This window comes from Dicentrarchus labrax, unplaced genomic scaffold (assembly GCF_905237075.1).
Source record: "Dicentrarchus labrax unplaced genomic scaffold, dlabrax2021, whole genome shotgun sequence".
NCBI lineage: Eukaryota > Metazoa > Chordata > Actinopteri > Moronidae > Dicentrarchus > Dicentrarchus labrax.
Window position 1 is genome coordinate 26,117,636 of NW_026136701.1, and position 14,722 is coordinate 26,132,357.

At 40.1% G+C, this 14,722-nt stretch overlaps 1 protein-coding gene across 1 annotated transcript; it reads right to left on the reverse strand.

Moving 5' to 3' along the window:
- Positions 1-88: 88 nt before the first annotated feature.
- On the reverse strand, positions 89-14,126 carry oc90 (otoconin 90; the record flags this gene model as incomplete). The annotated part of the gene is made up of 21 exons (XM_051409648.1): positions 13,937-14,126; positions 13,153-13,204; positions 12,888-12,956; positions 11,539-11,713; positions 10,592-10,698; positions 10,266-10,397; positions 9,186-9,227; positions 8,378-8,443; positions 8,153-8,263; positions 7,806-7,874; positions 7,456-7,545; positions 6,296-6,454; positions 5,533-5,682; positions 5,341-5,409; positions 4,368-4,532; positions 3,723-4,016; positions 2,312-2,413; positions 2,063-2,234; positions 1,445-1,551; positions 598-880; positions 89-344 (listed from the first exon to the last, which is right to left on the reverse strand). Coding segments are annotated over exons 2-21 (2,661 nt in total), but the record flags the coding sequence as incomplete, so codon positions are not given.
- Positions 14,127-14,722: the final 596 nt, after the last annotated feature.

Below are 14,722 nucleotides of genomic sequence, written 5' to 3' on the forward strand. Positions count from 1 at the left end.
AAAATCTTTAAACAACGATGGGGCTTCTAGATCTCCTCCTCTTCCTCTCCTCCCCCTCTTCTTCTTCTTCTTCCTCTCCCCCCGCTTCCTCCTCCTCCTCTTCCTCCTTCATCCCGGTCCCTTCTGGTCTCCCCGCTGGTCGGTGCCCGTGGCTCGGCACCACACTCGGCCTGTGGTTGTGGGTTTGAATTCCGCTGTGTGTCGGCGGCTCTCTGCTCTGCTCGCTGGAGGGAGGAGGAGGAAGAAGAGGAGGAGGAAGAGGAGGGTCAGGAAGTGTGGAGCTGACGTATGATCCAACAGGAGGATTTGACTTGTCTTCGTCCTTCAGGTTAGAACTTTCCTCACTGCAGACAGACGGAGAATTAATGAGTAAAAAGCTTCAAAAACGGAGAGATTTTCACGTTTTAGACGCTAACAGATGATTTTATTGATCAGAAATTAGTTTTATTGATATTTTTAGGAACTTTCAATACAATTCTATGTCTGTGTTATGTATTTATATAGTTTAGCAAAATGTAACCTAAACTTTATCAATTGTTTTCATACTATAACTGATCGTACTAATAAATAAAATATAATAAAACATCTACCACTCACCTGCTGAGACCTCGGTGTGGCGGCAGCGGTGGCGTGTTTGTATCCGTCTCCTCCTTTATGGGTTTCTCCATGTCGGATCCTCCTCCCTGCTGCTCCTCACTCTCCTCGCTGGACTGAGGAGGCCCTCGTGGTTTGGGGGGTCTGCTGGCCCGGCGGCAGGGAGGTCCAGGGCCACGGCACCGCTGCAACGGCAGGCTGTGGTTGAAGTGGGCCGCCGCCATGCACTCTGCCGTCGTTTTATCACACACACACTGCAGCTTGTCGCACACGGAGACGCCCTGACCTGAGGGGGGAGAGGGACAGAGTCAAAGGTCGAGAGAGAGAGAGAGACCTCCGGGTCATATTCAGCTCTTATAATGTAAAATTATTCTGAATCTTGTTTGACTCTCGCCAATGTGGCTTTATTTCAAAATAAGATAAGATTGATCCCCTGTAGAATAAAATACATACATATGCCTGTATTTATGTAGATCAAATTGAAAAATAAAAGTTAAATTTGCTGTTTTTCTTATGTTAGTTATATGTCTGGTTCAGACACGATAAGACCCCGACCTGACAGATGTAGAGTGCCGGGTTCGACAACCGTGGTTTTTCCTGGGGAGTTTTAAAGAAAAAAAAAAAAAAAAAAAAAAAAGAGTTGTTTCATCGAGATAAACGATCAATGTGAGGAAGGTTTCATCAGATCCTAAATGTGTTAAATGTAAGTCAGAACTTATTCAGAAAAACTGTTTCTGTGTGATCTTTTTATCTTCTCCTCTTGGCATAAATGGTGTTCCATATAAACTCCGTCATTACTCTAATCATCATTACTTTAATCATTATCTTCCATCATTGTATCTGTACTCACATCGAGGTTTGGCGCCCTCGCAGGAGATCTGAGCATTGAGCTTCCTGTCCGCCCTGCAGCCCATCGAGCTTATCTGCTTCAGGCAGCAGTGATGGAAGAAACAGCACCTGATGAAGAGTAGCAGAGCTGATGAAGAGTAGCAGACCTGATGAAGAGCAGCAGAGCTGATGGCCACTAGAGGCTCCAGCAGTGAGTCCATAAGTAACTGTACGAGGGGTTAATCTTTATATAACTCACCTGTTTACATCATATTAAGGCTTTATTATGGTTTTACAGTAACCAGACTTCATTCAATTTAGTCTTTTATTACATTAGAAAAAGCTCAGTGTTCTTTAATATCTCAGAATTGTATCACATAAGTGAGATTTATAGTCAATATTTATGACTTATTTATTGATTTACATAAATGAGCTTCCATATAAAGGCTGTCTTTTCAAACTCAGGCAAAAAAAATCTAAATGTTGACTTTAATCATTGACTCTATAGTTGTATTTTAAATTTTTCTTCCTGACATAAATTAGCTTCTGTATTTTATCTCACTTCTTCTCTTCTACGCTCAATCACAGAATCTAACCTTCCTCAGATGATATAAGTCATCATCACTTCCTGTATGCTCACCTGTCCAGCTGGTCCCGAGGCGGACCGCCGCCCTCCTGCCCGCAGTAGCAGCCGTACATCTCGTACTCGTGCGGGCATCGACCCGTCAGGCAGTGGAGCATCTCCCCGAAAGCCGGCATCTCCTGGCTGGCTCGCCCGTCGTTGCCGTACACGGTGAAAGAGCGACTGCATTCTGATTGGAGGGAAAAACACAGGTTAGTTCGTTACCTGACATTAATGACATCCATCAGCGGCGTGCGGCCGTTTTACCTTTGCTGTCGGCCGGCTGTAGCTGAATCTCTGACAGCCCGACAGACTCCAGCAGGGACCAGGCGAAGAACGGCACCGTCCTCTTCTGAGCCACGTCCCAGTCTGCCAACACACAGCAGCTTAAATACCATCGTTACAGAGACATAGAGGACACGTTAGAGATATGTTTTATGTACAAAATATTGATTGTATTGATGCCGAATCGATAGTCAGACTGTTGGGGTATGACGCTCTTTATCTCGTGTTTTTACAGACGTGTAAGAAATTTGTTAAAATATCACGTTTCTTAAAGGGAGATTTTCAAACTGCTGTGTGTAAGTTTTAAAGTTTCGTCACCGCTACAGAAACACTAAAGTAAGATAAGGTAGTCTGATCTTAACTGTTAGTTTGATTAATCGTTTAATCATGTGTGTATTGATTACTGATGGTGACTGATCAGACTAATTAATAAGCCTGTTGTACTTAGTTTCAGCAGTGTGCAAGTGATTTCATTTAGTAACTTACCAAACAGTAAGTATGACTTAAAAACCAAGTATAAGTAATTATTTATAAAACTTTACTTTGGAAATGTTTATCTGTAAGAACGTCTAGACTTGTTTTAAGTGATTTATGTTTCCATTTCCTTCATCCATGATCAATAAAGCTGCTCTTTCACAATAAATCTCAGTTTATTGCAGTATTATATATAAAATTATTAGTTCTGGTTCTGTAGTTTCTACAATCTTCAATAAGCTTATAATTAGCCTGATCAGCAATCATCAGTGATCAATACATACATTATTAAACCATTAATCAAATCAATAACTAACAGCAGTCAATGTCAGACAACATTATCATACTTTAGTGTTTCTGTATTTGTGAAAAATGTAAATACAGCAGTTTGAAAATCTCCCTGCGCCAAACTCCCTTTAAGAAATGTGATATTTTAATGATTCCTTAAATGTTCGTAAAAACACGTCAGTCTAGAAACACGAGATAATCACACATCGACAGTCTTCTGATCAATTCGGCATCAATATAATCAATGAACTAACAATATGTTTATAAATGAGGCCTCTGTGTATATACAACTGGGGTCACGTTCAACCTGCAAACACAAAAAAGCTTCGAGCCAAGAAAGAAAACATGAAATCATTTCTAATTATTTAATTTATTCCTTATTGAGAAAATGTGAATTTATAGTTAAAGTTCTTTATGTGCTGGTGTTTCTTCTGGCCGTCATTAGAGTTCACAGATTACTTCATTTAACTTTTATACCTTTTTAGAATATAATTGACTTTATTGAACCCACGAGAGGTTTTTAATTTATTCTTTTTATTAAAATTTTATTTAACTGAAATCAATGAAGGGGCCAAACGAGGAGGAAGAAAACGCCGTTTGTGTGTTTTTATGTATTTTAACTCTAATTTACCGTCAGTCTCTTTCTCCTGCGAGCTGTCTACCAGCTCTCCTTCCTCACATGGAGCTTTCTCTGGCTCCTCCTCTTCGGATTCGGTCTCCGCCGTCGTGTGCGAGGTCGGCATCGTGGTTCGGGAGGAAGTGGCGCCCTCCGATCTCGAGTTGATGGCGGTTGGCGTCGTGGTTCGGAAGGACGTGGCAGCCTCCGGTCTCGAGTTGATGGCGGTGACTCTGCTTCCTGCCGTCGTCTGAGAGACGCTGCTCATTGACGTTGGCGGTAAGGTTGTTGGTTGTTGAGTCAGTCGTCCTGATGATTAAATATAGTTTTATTCATTATTCAGAGCAGTCTACGGAAGCCTTAAACGGTCGTACATTCAAACAGTTTTTAATTATTCCGTTAATTTAGGATAACAAAAGTTGATTAACTGATTAATTTATCTCGTTATCTGGAGAAAAATAAAATATTTTTTAATTTCTTGAGATGATAAACACTCAAGAGCAAGACAAGAACAACACATCTCATTTTCACACATATATGTTTGTGTATATACGTCACTTTCCACATTTAAATCTCCAGTTTGGGTCAAACGTTTAATTAACGTTCTGTGATTTCATTTTCCAAAGACAGTTTTTTCCCAGTGACGTGCAGCTGCCTCACCTTGGCTCAGGGGGCCGAGAGGAGCACCGATGGCGGTGGCGAGCGTCTTTGGTTCGATGTTTTCCTCCCGGGACGCGTCAGGAGGAGCTGTGGTGGTTCTGACGGGGTTGTTCTCCGGTCCAGAGCTTCTTGGTGAGGATCTTGTTGTCACCGTGGTAATAATTTCTGGGCCAGATTACAGAGAGAGCGGTTAGAGTAAAAACTAACTTATTTAAATAAATCTTTGTCTTTATGTTCACATATTACATTGTGGACTCTCCTTAATGTGCTAGTGCTAACTAGCTAGACAGAACATGGTATTACTGTGCTAATTAAACCTTTCCAGTTTTCCAGTCATGGAAACACCTGGAAATTGATTAAATGACAAAACACCCTGGAAATAATCTATGTTGTCCTGGAAAATTTGTAATTTCATTTTAGCCCCTCACTCAGATTACATTAGCTCATGTGGTTTGTAATTGTAAGTACCATAAACCAGTATTTACCATCTACATTTTTTAAATTAAATTAAAAATTCTACTTGATTTGAGCTCTAGGCTAAGTGTTGCAAGCCGTTTCCTGTCTTTATGCTAAGCTAAGGTAAACAGCTGTAGCTGCCAGGTATCGATCAGCACAGCAAAATATATTTTAGCCACATAAAAAGATCAATATCAGTTTAAGGGTGCTCTATTGTAGGATATTTTCACAGCTTTACCTAATCGTCAGACAGGAAACTGAAGCGTTATATATCCAGTGTTGGGCACGTTAATGAAAAATAGTAATTAGTTATATTTGCTAAGTATCTAAATTACTTTACCAAAAACCTTTTTTTATTTTTTTAATTTACATTTTGACATTTTTTCGAACTTAGGGCGAAACTTCAATAAATCCAAATTAACCCTTCAGTTCGGGGGTTCGGTTCAGACTTTGTTAAAGCTGCTTTCTGGATCTTTTTATGGATTAAAAACAACATTTCTGCCCCAGTGAGCCGAACCTTCAGTCGCCCTCAGGACACTGGCGCTCTCCTCGCCGACACCCTCCTCTGAAGCCGAAGGTGTTGCTGCTGTGAAGGTGAACACAAAGACCTTCAGAAGTCAGACATTAATACATTCTTCTTCATCATTAAAGACCAGAATTAATCATGTTGCTGGTTTTTATTAAAGCCTGAATCAGTTCCTCATCTCACCGTGCTCATCTGAAACCTCCTGTTGCTCTTCATCACCATCTTCCTCCTCTTCTTCTTCTTCAGATGACTTTAAGGTTGGGGCACTGGGTGTGGTTGTTCTTCTCTCAGATGGACTGATTTGTGGTTTTGCTGAAGTTGTGATGATCAAACCTGCACAGATTTAATTAATAAATAATAATATATAAATATTATTATTATTGTACATCTACAGATTAAGTGCAGATGTACATTGCAGCTTTATTTCTATAAATATTTTCTAAAGAGAATTTTTTGCCTTTAATCTAAACTTTTTTAAATCGATTTTGCCTTTTTTCAATCATAATTTTTATTGTTTCCGTAAGAAAAATAGCTTAAATTATTCCAAATAAAGTAAAATGTAATTCTCAGGAGTTTGTATTTACAGCTGCCCTCTTTCTACAAATATATTATTCTATTTTATTTTTTTAAATTAAAAAAAGCTTTTTCGTTTTCATTTTGTTTTTTATTCTAAAAATGTCTCATTCTTAATAATTTGGGTATTCGCTCTGCTTCCACAGCCTTTTAGCAGCGGTAATGTATAATATATATAAACTTTGATTTATGTCCTTCAATGTCCCCAAACTGTGATTGATTATTTTTTTGTTCGTGTTTTGGTACATTTAGAATCTTTTTCATTTGCTTATGTGTTCAAATGTAATGTCAAATGTAAAAAGTTCATAATAAATTAAGCTAACGTGAAACATTTTCCTCATTAAAACAAATATGAAAAATATTTCCTAATCACCTTCCTCAGACGACTCCTCCAAACTGGTCGGCTCTCTGGGAGTTGCAGTCCGAGTCGAAGCTGTTGAAGACGTCTCCGTGTTTCCAAAGCTCAGTGAGGAGAGTTCGGTCGGCTCGGATTCTCCTTCGCTCGCTGTTTCTCCATCGAATAAAACCGAATCTGGAATCGAGTGTTTAATATAATCTCTGAGCTGATGAACTGACTTAAAATACAGTTGTGTTATTTGAGTTTTACCTCACAAATGTTTCTCACATTACTAATAAAAACATCAGTTTTTCAATTCTGTTCAAAATACCATTGAAAACACGGCAGTTGTATCTCAAACTTTGGTTTTGGATGTCATCTTTTAATTACAAACCTAATTGCTAGTCAAACTATCTTTATAATGGAGTCAATGAGGCACGAAACATTGTTGTGTTTTATAAATCGTTGAGCTCTTTGACCAACTTTAGTGCTCAGAACAACAACAAATACAGCTACAATTATCCTAGCAAGCTAACCTACTTAGCATCCCCAGCTAGAAAAAATTACAGTTTATTAGCGTCCTTCATTTTCATTGGTCACTATTGAACTCAATGCGCTAAAGCTAAAGCAGATTTATTCTTCCAAATAAGTCGACTTTGTGTTTTTGCTGTAATAAATTAATATAGACCTAAAACGTGATGTTATAAATGCTGATCTGTAACAGTCGCAAAAGCTTAGCGTCATAAACATCGTAAACTGACTCAGTAACGTCAGTTACACAACAATATCTAATGTGCCTAACATTAGCTTCCATAAGCTAACTGGGTATATATCAGATAAAGTAAAACTGTAGCAGCAGCGAGTGTTTTAAATTGTTTCATCGCTCATTAATTCAACTTTTCAATTGTAGTTGTTTTTTTAAATTTTTTGTTTTAAATAAAATAAAATAGTGTTTTTCTGCCTTCAGCTTAATTTTTCAAGTAAATCTTATTTTTATTTCTTTCCTCTTTTTTCTGTTTATTTGAAACAAACCAAACATCTAAATGCTTCACTTTCTTTCAGAGGTTTTTACGAATTGAACATTGACTGAATCACTGTTATAGGAATCGTGTGAATAAAAACACCAACTGTTCCTTTATATTAAAGACTGAGTACGTTCCTGTTATCAATTGAGACGAAGGATATTATTGGCTCACCGGGGCCGATCGCTGAAGGATTGTGGGTCGTCTGATCTTTATTTATCTCTTCCAGCTCGAGTGCTTCCTCCGTCGCTGCCTCATTCAAATCTGTAAAAGTGAAGACGAATAAAAAAAAAACGCGTCAGGAAACGTCTGTGCCGACGGTGAGTCACCGAGCAGCAGGAGACGAACAGCGGGGGAAATTATTTCTGGTGTTTTGGAAGCTGCCAAAAAACCGTCAGCTCGAGCCAAATGTAATTATGAGCAGCTTGCAAAAAACACAAGTTTGCCAGAAAAGAACTTGAGGGAGGATCACAGTAAGTACGTACAGATGGAAAACAAGAGGCTGAGTAATGCAACTGTTTTACCTCGAGGGATGAGACTTGCCTCTTCCTCTTCGACCTCCTCTGCGCCACCTTCGCCTTCCTCAAACTCCTCTGGAAACACAAACCAGAGAACAATTAACAAACATAGACGCTGATACGTTTTCCAGAGAATAAAACCTCTAATAATAAAGTACTGAGGTGGTTTGTATTGCCGGTTTTGGCTCCTTTTTTGCTCTGTGTGTTCAAACCACTTCAGATTGAATATGTTCGTATGGCTCTTGCCCGTCATACACTCATGCTGGACCCCGCTATCTTTAAGTCACCCAGGTTCTGACCTCTGCTCATCCCTGTGTTAAACCTGTGACCCGTGGGCCAATTACAGAGCGTACCGGCGGTCGCCAGCAGTAGGGGCGGGCCCGGTGGTGGGGTGGCGAGGTCACCGTCCATCCTTGTGGTGTCGCTCTGGTTATCCACTCTGCCGGTCATTAGCAGGTCAATCTCTGCCGGACAGACAGAATAACAGTCAAACCCAAAGACGCACTGATCATTGAAAGCTGCTTCTTCGGCCTTTATAAACCATCTAACATCAGTTCGACCACAAACAGATGTTTTACCTGCTGACAGGAGCGAAGAGTTGGAGATCTGGAAGCTCTCAGAGTCGTTTCCTGCTGAGAGAACATCTGGAAGGAAGAACGACCGGATTAAACCAACAGATACCGGATCAATTCAGTCTGCATATAGATTAATATACTCCAAACAGTCACTTCAACATAAAGCATAAAGTCCGTTAGCATGATATCATAACCTGGGACCTGTTAGTTTTAGCTTCTGTCTGTTAGCTGTTATCCAGTCTGAAGCCACATATTTTATTATTGTTTAGATCTTGGTGCCTTTTAACTCTAGATTTGAACCGGATGAAGGATTTCAGTCATCGAACGTCTGGATCTTAAGTTATCAGATAAACAAGCTGAGCTAACGTTAGCAGCAGCTCGGGTCGCAGCCCCTCCAGACTGTCTGACAGGCCTCCAACCGGCTCCTCCACTTTAATAAACTCATCCACCTCAACTTCTCCTGGTTCTCTCCAACCGACTCAGCTGGAGCAGAACGTCTATATTTGGACCTGACGGATCAAAGACACTCTGTACAATCTTTGATTTTTGTTTTTCCAGCTGCGCGTGGGCAGGAAGCCTCGGGATTAAACACCAAGAGGTCATTGTTTTAATTGGCCGAGGGCCACAGAGGTGTGACTCAGCCTCCTGCGCTCCGGCCCAATCAATCGCTGACCCCGCTCACAAACTGACGCACTGTCTGGAGAGAGCTGACGCTGACATTTTGGTGGTCGTGTCCTCTCGAAAGCTCCCTGACTCAGCGTCATTCGATCATAGTTTCAGACCGACGGGCGCTGACGTCACTCAGACTCACCTCTGAAGAGTTCGGCGGTCTCCACGGTGCCACCGAGCACATCTGAAACACAGAATGAGACTAATGAGATTCAGTCTGCTGTTGGACTGAGAGAGAAAGTTAATGATCCAACTGCTGCTAACAGAAACAACATGATCACATCATTACTTCACTCTTTAGTCTTCAAACTGAGTACGTTTAGAGATTGATTTTAAGATTTTACTGATTACTTTTCCCCCAACTATATCGGATACTGTAGGTGCCGGCTCTGAGTTTTAGATCCAGGGCGGAGGTCTATTGTCTATAGCACTCAGAGTGTTTCATTATAGTCTAATATATTATAATATGTACATAGTACGTGTGTTTAATACACATGATAATATTGTATCATAAGATTAAAAAGTAGTCTAAAATTCTGGCAATTAATTAATGGGACTGTTGATAAATAATTAAAGTACATGTTTATAGTCATCATATTCTTCTTAATAGTTCCTCAGTTGATTACTCACAGTAAGACAATTATTGTTTGTATTTGATTTCCTGATATTTTAAGTTTAAATATGCAATCAAGGCATTCATATGTATATATGGAGCAGAAATCTGAATATTGTATAGAGCTAGGTTCAAAATAGTTAAATCTACAAAATATATATATCAGAAAATACTGTCAACAGCCATAAAATAATACATTTTTACCAGGTTTACCATGAACAAACCCTTTATAAATATTAAACATTGACATTTAATATAGTAAAATATTTTATCTAATAGATATCCGCATGAAACATGAAAAGTTGATTACTTTCATTGAGACAATTATGATAACGTTTTCTGACATTTTATGTTTAAATATGCAAATTAGTTTTTTTTCTGATACAACATTTTGGTGAAATCTACAAACACAAACAGACAAAGTGAAGTAAAATAAACATCTAATTTTGTATTTTGGGTGTTTTCTTTCCATTAGTTTGAAAGAAGACGTGTTATAGAAGCAAAACAACCCAAAATCTCCAAACTGACCACTGCATAAACAATGTTTCTGCCTGTAGTATGTTTCTATTGCACAGAGGCTGCTGTCTGCTGGTCCTTGGAGGAAGTTACCTGTGTGATTTGTGGCGAAGCAGGACGAGTCGGCGAGGCCTCTCAGGGTTGAGTTGTACGAGCTCTGAGTCACACAGTCGATGGCGGCCTGGTCACACTCACAGAACCTCTGCTGACACCAATCGCCACCGTCTCCAAGACAACAGAAAGACCAATTTATGTAGGACGACTTTTATTTTCTCTGGTGTGACAGCAGCAGGACACGTTTACCTTCAGAAAACCTACAGTTACAGTAAATCTTACTCTCATTAAAGCAATAATTCAAGTTTCTGTGAAATATTTTCTTTTTTCAGACACGAGTGGAAGTGATTTCACTCTCAGCTCACCACAGCTGGTGTTTGCTGCCGGACAGGTGAAGTTATCCAGGAGCGGAGGCAGCTGCTGCCTGCAGGGGGCGACGTTCTGGTAACACAACCTGTGAGTCTCACAGCAGCTGCAGCAAAGAAGAAATGAGAGATACTTCAGACTTTTAACAGCAGATGGCACTGAAATACAGACTGTTTATGTACATATATATACATATATACATATTATATATATATATCACTTCTGCCCCTGGTGGCTGCGGCAGTATAGGTCATAAAGCTTTAATATAATTTAAACAGAATTGGACAGTTATGAACGGGGAGATTAGCTCTGGAGACTAAAAGGCTGTAAACATGTTTATTTCTGCTGTAAAGTTAATATGAGGCCTTAAGGAGACTTACTGCTGGAGTTATATGCTAAGCTAATCTATGTTGAGAAGATAACCACATACTGAAGATGGTTAAAGATAAGCGACGTTGCTGTTGCTAGTTATTGTACATTAATTATTAAGGAGCTGGTTACATCTGAAACCTGATGTTAGCCGCCTCTAGTGGCCGTTAGAGGAACTGCGTTTTTGTTTAAAGCAGTGATTCTGAACCTTTTCAGCTCTTCATCCTTTAAAACAAAGCGACTTATCTTGCAAACATTTGAACAATATTGGTTTTTGGTAATATAATTATCCAGAAATCACAAGAAAATGAAAATATTAGAGCGAAGCCTGAAAAAACTGAATTTCCTGTTGCTGTTGATCTGTCATCTGTCACTTTATTAAATTAATAAAATATGTTTTGTAACCAATAACTCTCTTATGTTTTAAAACCTCACTCTCCAGCTGCTTGTTGAATGTCTTTCTGCCCATTTCAGACTCTCCCAGCTTGCTCTGCCCGAACCAGCCTCTGGCCTCTGGACTCATTTAAAGCCGACATGATGTATTTTACATTCAACAGCTGCTTCAGTCTTTACTCACGCATCCAGAGGATCTAAGGGATTTCCGGTGGCCGCGTATCTGCAGGAGCAGCCGTAATCTTCCAGGTCTCGCGGACAAAGCCCCGTCTCGCAGCGGAGCTTCAGAGCAAAATTCAGCAGCGAGGGGAAATTATCGAAGACCGAGTGGAGCCATGTGAACCGAAGACCGAGGCAGTCTGAGTCAGGAAGAGGAGGGAAACACACAGAGGCCGTCAGAGGAACAAACCTCAACAACTCGATTTCCTCCATCTTGCAGTCGGAGCGATTTAATCAGATAATCCTGCCGGCAGGTTCCAATAACCCGAGTCCAGAGGAGCATGCAGGCCGGGGATTTATTTAGGCCACATGCTCTCCACAGGCCAGATGTACCAACAGTGCCGATCAGGACTAAAGGTCCACCTTCATGTTAAGGGCACAAAGAGGCTGACGGAGGAAACAAGGTTTCAGTCTGCAGACACACCGACCCAATCAGATTTACTTCATTCACACGGTTATTGTTTTCAAATTTACTTTTGATTTTCTAAACAACTGGCACTTCATAAGCCCCGCCCCTTTTTGCTATGTGCTCCAATAACAGTTGAGCAAGCCTCTGTCAATTTCCTCCTTTCCTGTACTGAGATATGCTATATGCTAAGCTAATCTATGTTAATAAGACAACCACAACAGTAAGTGAGCTGATGTGTTAGCTAAATGCTAGCTAATAAACTAGCTAAATTTATCCTACAGTCTGTTCCCTAAAGAAATCTCATATAATGAAAGTAGTGAAAGTTCTTCTGTTGTCCTAATATTCAATTCACAGTTTTTAAGAAAAACTCTTTGATTTACAGATTATTGTTGTATTGATTCACATGTAGCAGCTTTATCTGTTTAAACATTCCTTCTGTGAGCTCTACGACACCGAACTCCTGCCCTACGTATGTATAATATGTTATTTAACAACAACAGACAATTTCTGCCTCTTTTTTAGGAGGCAGGAGTGAAACTTCCTTTATCCTCAACATTTATTATGTTCTCAGAATGATGAAGACAGAAACGAGATGAAACATTTTTCCCACATCAAGAACAGATTTTATCTCAAGTGGTTTGAGCGAACGTGTCCGCAAACGCCTGCTAGAGTTGGTCAAACCCCCGAATGTTTACATCGTCTGTTCATTTGGATTTAAAGGCATATTATCTATTTATATAACAAAGATCAGCATAAAGTTTAGATAATAAATATAAACAGATGATATGTATCTGTATATGAACACATACTGACCCTTTAAACTCTTTTCAATCACCAACTTTAATCAGCTGATTCATTAATTAATAATAATCAAGGCTCTGAGTCTCACAACGGTTCATCCTCACCGGTCACGTGATCTTCTTTCTGCTCGCCGCCCTCCGGGTCCGGGCAGAAGATGGAGCCAGCATAAAGTGCTGAAGATGAAGATAATTAATTATAATAATGAAGAACTGATTAACATTTAACACATCAGTAAACCGTCATATTACATAATGTCACTGATTTATACGCCTTTAACTTCAGTTTCAATAACTAAATCAGGAGTTTTTTATAATATTAATAACTTTATTTAATGGATTTTGGTCCATTCGTGCGTTTTTGGGAACTCACCGTTTGGAACAGCAGATAGCACGAAAATCCATATCAGAAACATGACTTGAACCTGCATTCAGAGGGAGAACGGTTCAGTTTTAACTCTCAGAGCTCCCGCCAAACGACATGGTTCTGTGTCTCTTAATGGCTTCAAACCGCTCGGCCCACCTGCAGCTTTAAGTGCGTCATCAATGTTATTCGAGCCCTGAACCCATTTCAGTGCGAGCAAGAGGAAGTTATCGGTACCTCTGAGGTCAGCGCGGAGGTCGATTGAGGTAAAAGATATTAAAACATCAATATAAATGTGTTCATCGCCACCAATTATTCAATTTATAATTAGAAAGTTTGTTTCAGTGATAATCTCAGTGTTCCTAAACACATAAGCACACAGCTAGCTTGATGCTAAGAAAGAAGCACTTAAATGTGTTATAAAGAATAAAACAGAATTAGGGTTTTGTTGTGTTTGGGGTCTTAATAATCAAACTGTTTACAATCAATAACAGCCATTATTATCTCTTCCCTCGTGGTTCCAACTTACAAATAAATTAATAAAACTTGGAACAACTGGAAACATCTGCCACAACCAGCAGAGCAACATTAGCATTATTCTCTCTTCGATTAGCTCTGTTTTTGGTCTCCTCCAGCTGCTCTTTAGCTGCTGAATTCTCCATTTTGCTGCTGAACAATCGCATACAGTCGATTTATCTGAGCTTCTTTTGGACAAAAACACACGAAATACACAATCACAGACGACAAAGATGAATAACTCACAAAACTTTAAAGAAGGTCGAGAAGATCTTACCTTATTACACGTTTCTTCATTGACTGACGGTCCGTGTTGCTCTCATTGTAATGGACCAGCTCTGACGGACACCAGCAGCCTGTTGTCGTCTTGTTTCCCGTCAGAATAAACTCTCAGCTGCACCAACTGTGTTTATCAGCCTACCTGAGGAGGCGAGTGTGGGGAGGCACCTTTAGCCCCTTCGCTCCAGGTCTTATTGGCTATCAGGTGACACCTGAGCAGGAGCTTATCAGGGTTCCTGTGCAGGTATTTGAGGCTTTAACGGAGGTGGGGTATTGATGGGGGGGGGACCCACAGAGTGGTCTTTGTCCCACCATGGGGAGGTTGGATCTGTGACCCCGGGGGCGACCCTGGTCTTATCTGATCCTCCCAGGAGTTCAGATCAATGACGACCAGAAGGGGAGCAGTGTGTGTGTGGGTGTGTGTGTGGGGGGTTGATAGGGGGGTATTGTATGGGACAGGTGCATCTGTGGGGGAGGGTGGCCCAGATGTTTCTAATGTCACGTTACAGACAGAAAGTGGATACAATTACAGAAACAGTACTGAAGTCATGACTAATTTGGTGGAAAATTGTAATTTCTTTGAATGTCGGAGGTGTAATTCTTATTCTTTTTAGTAAATATTCTCGTCCTACAATGATAAACTACTTGTTTTAAATTAAAGTCGTGCTGCAGAGCGCCGACTCTCCCGCCGGAAGTCAGTCTGAGGTGCTGAAGGTACTAAATGTTATTGCATTAATTTGTACGACTAAGATAATTCATAGCTTATTTAATAGTTACTGACAAC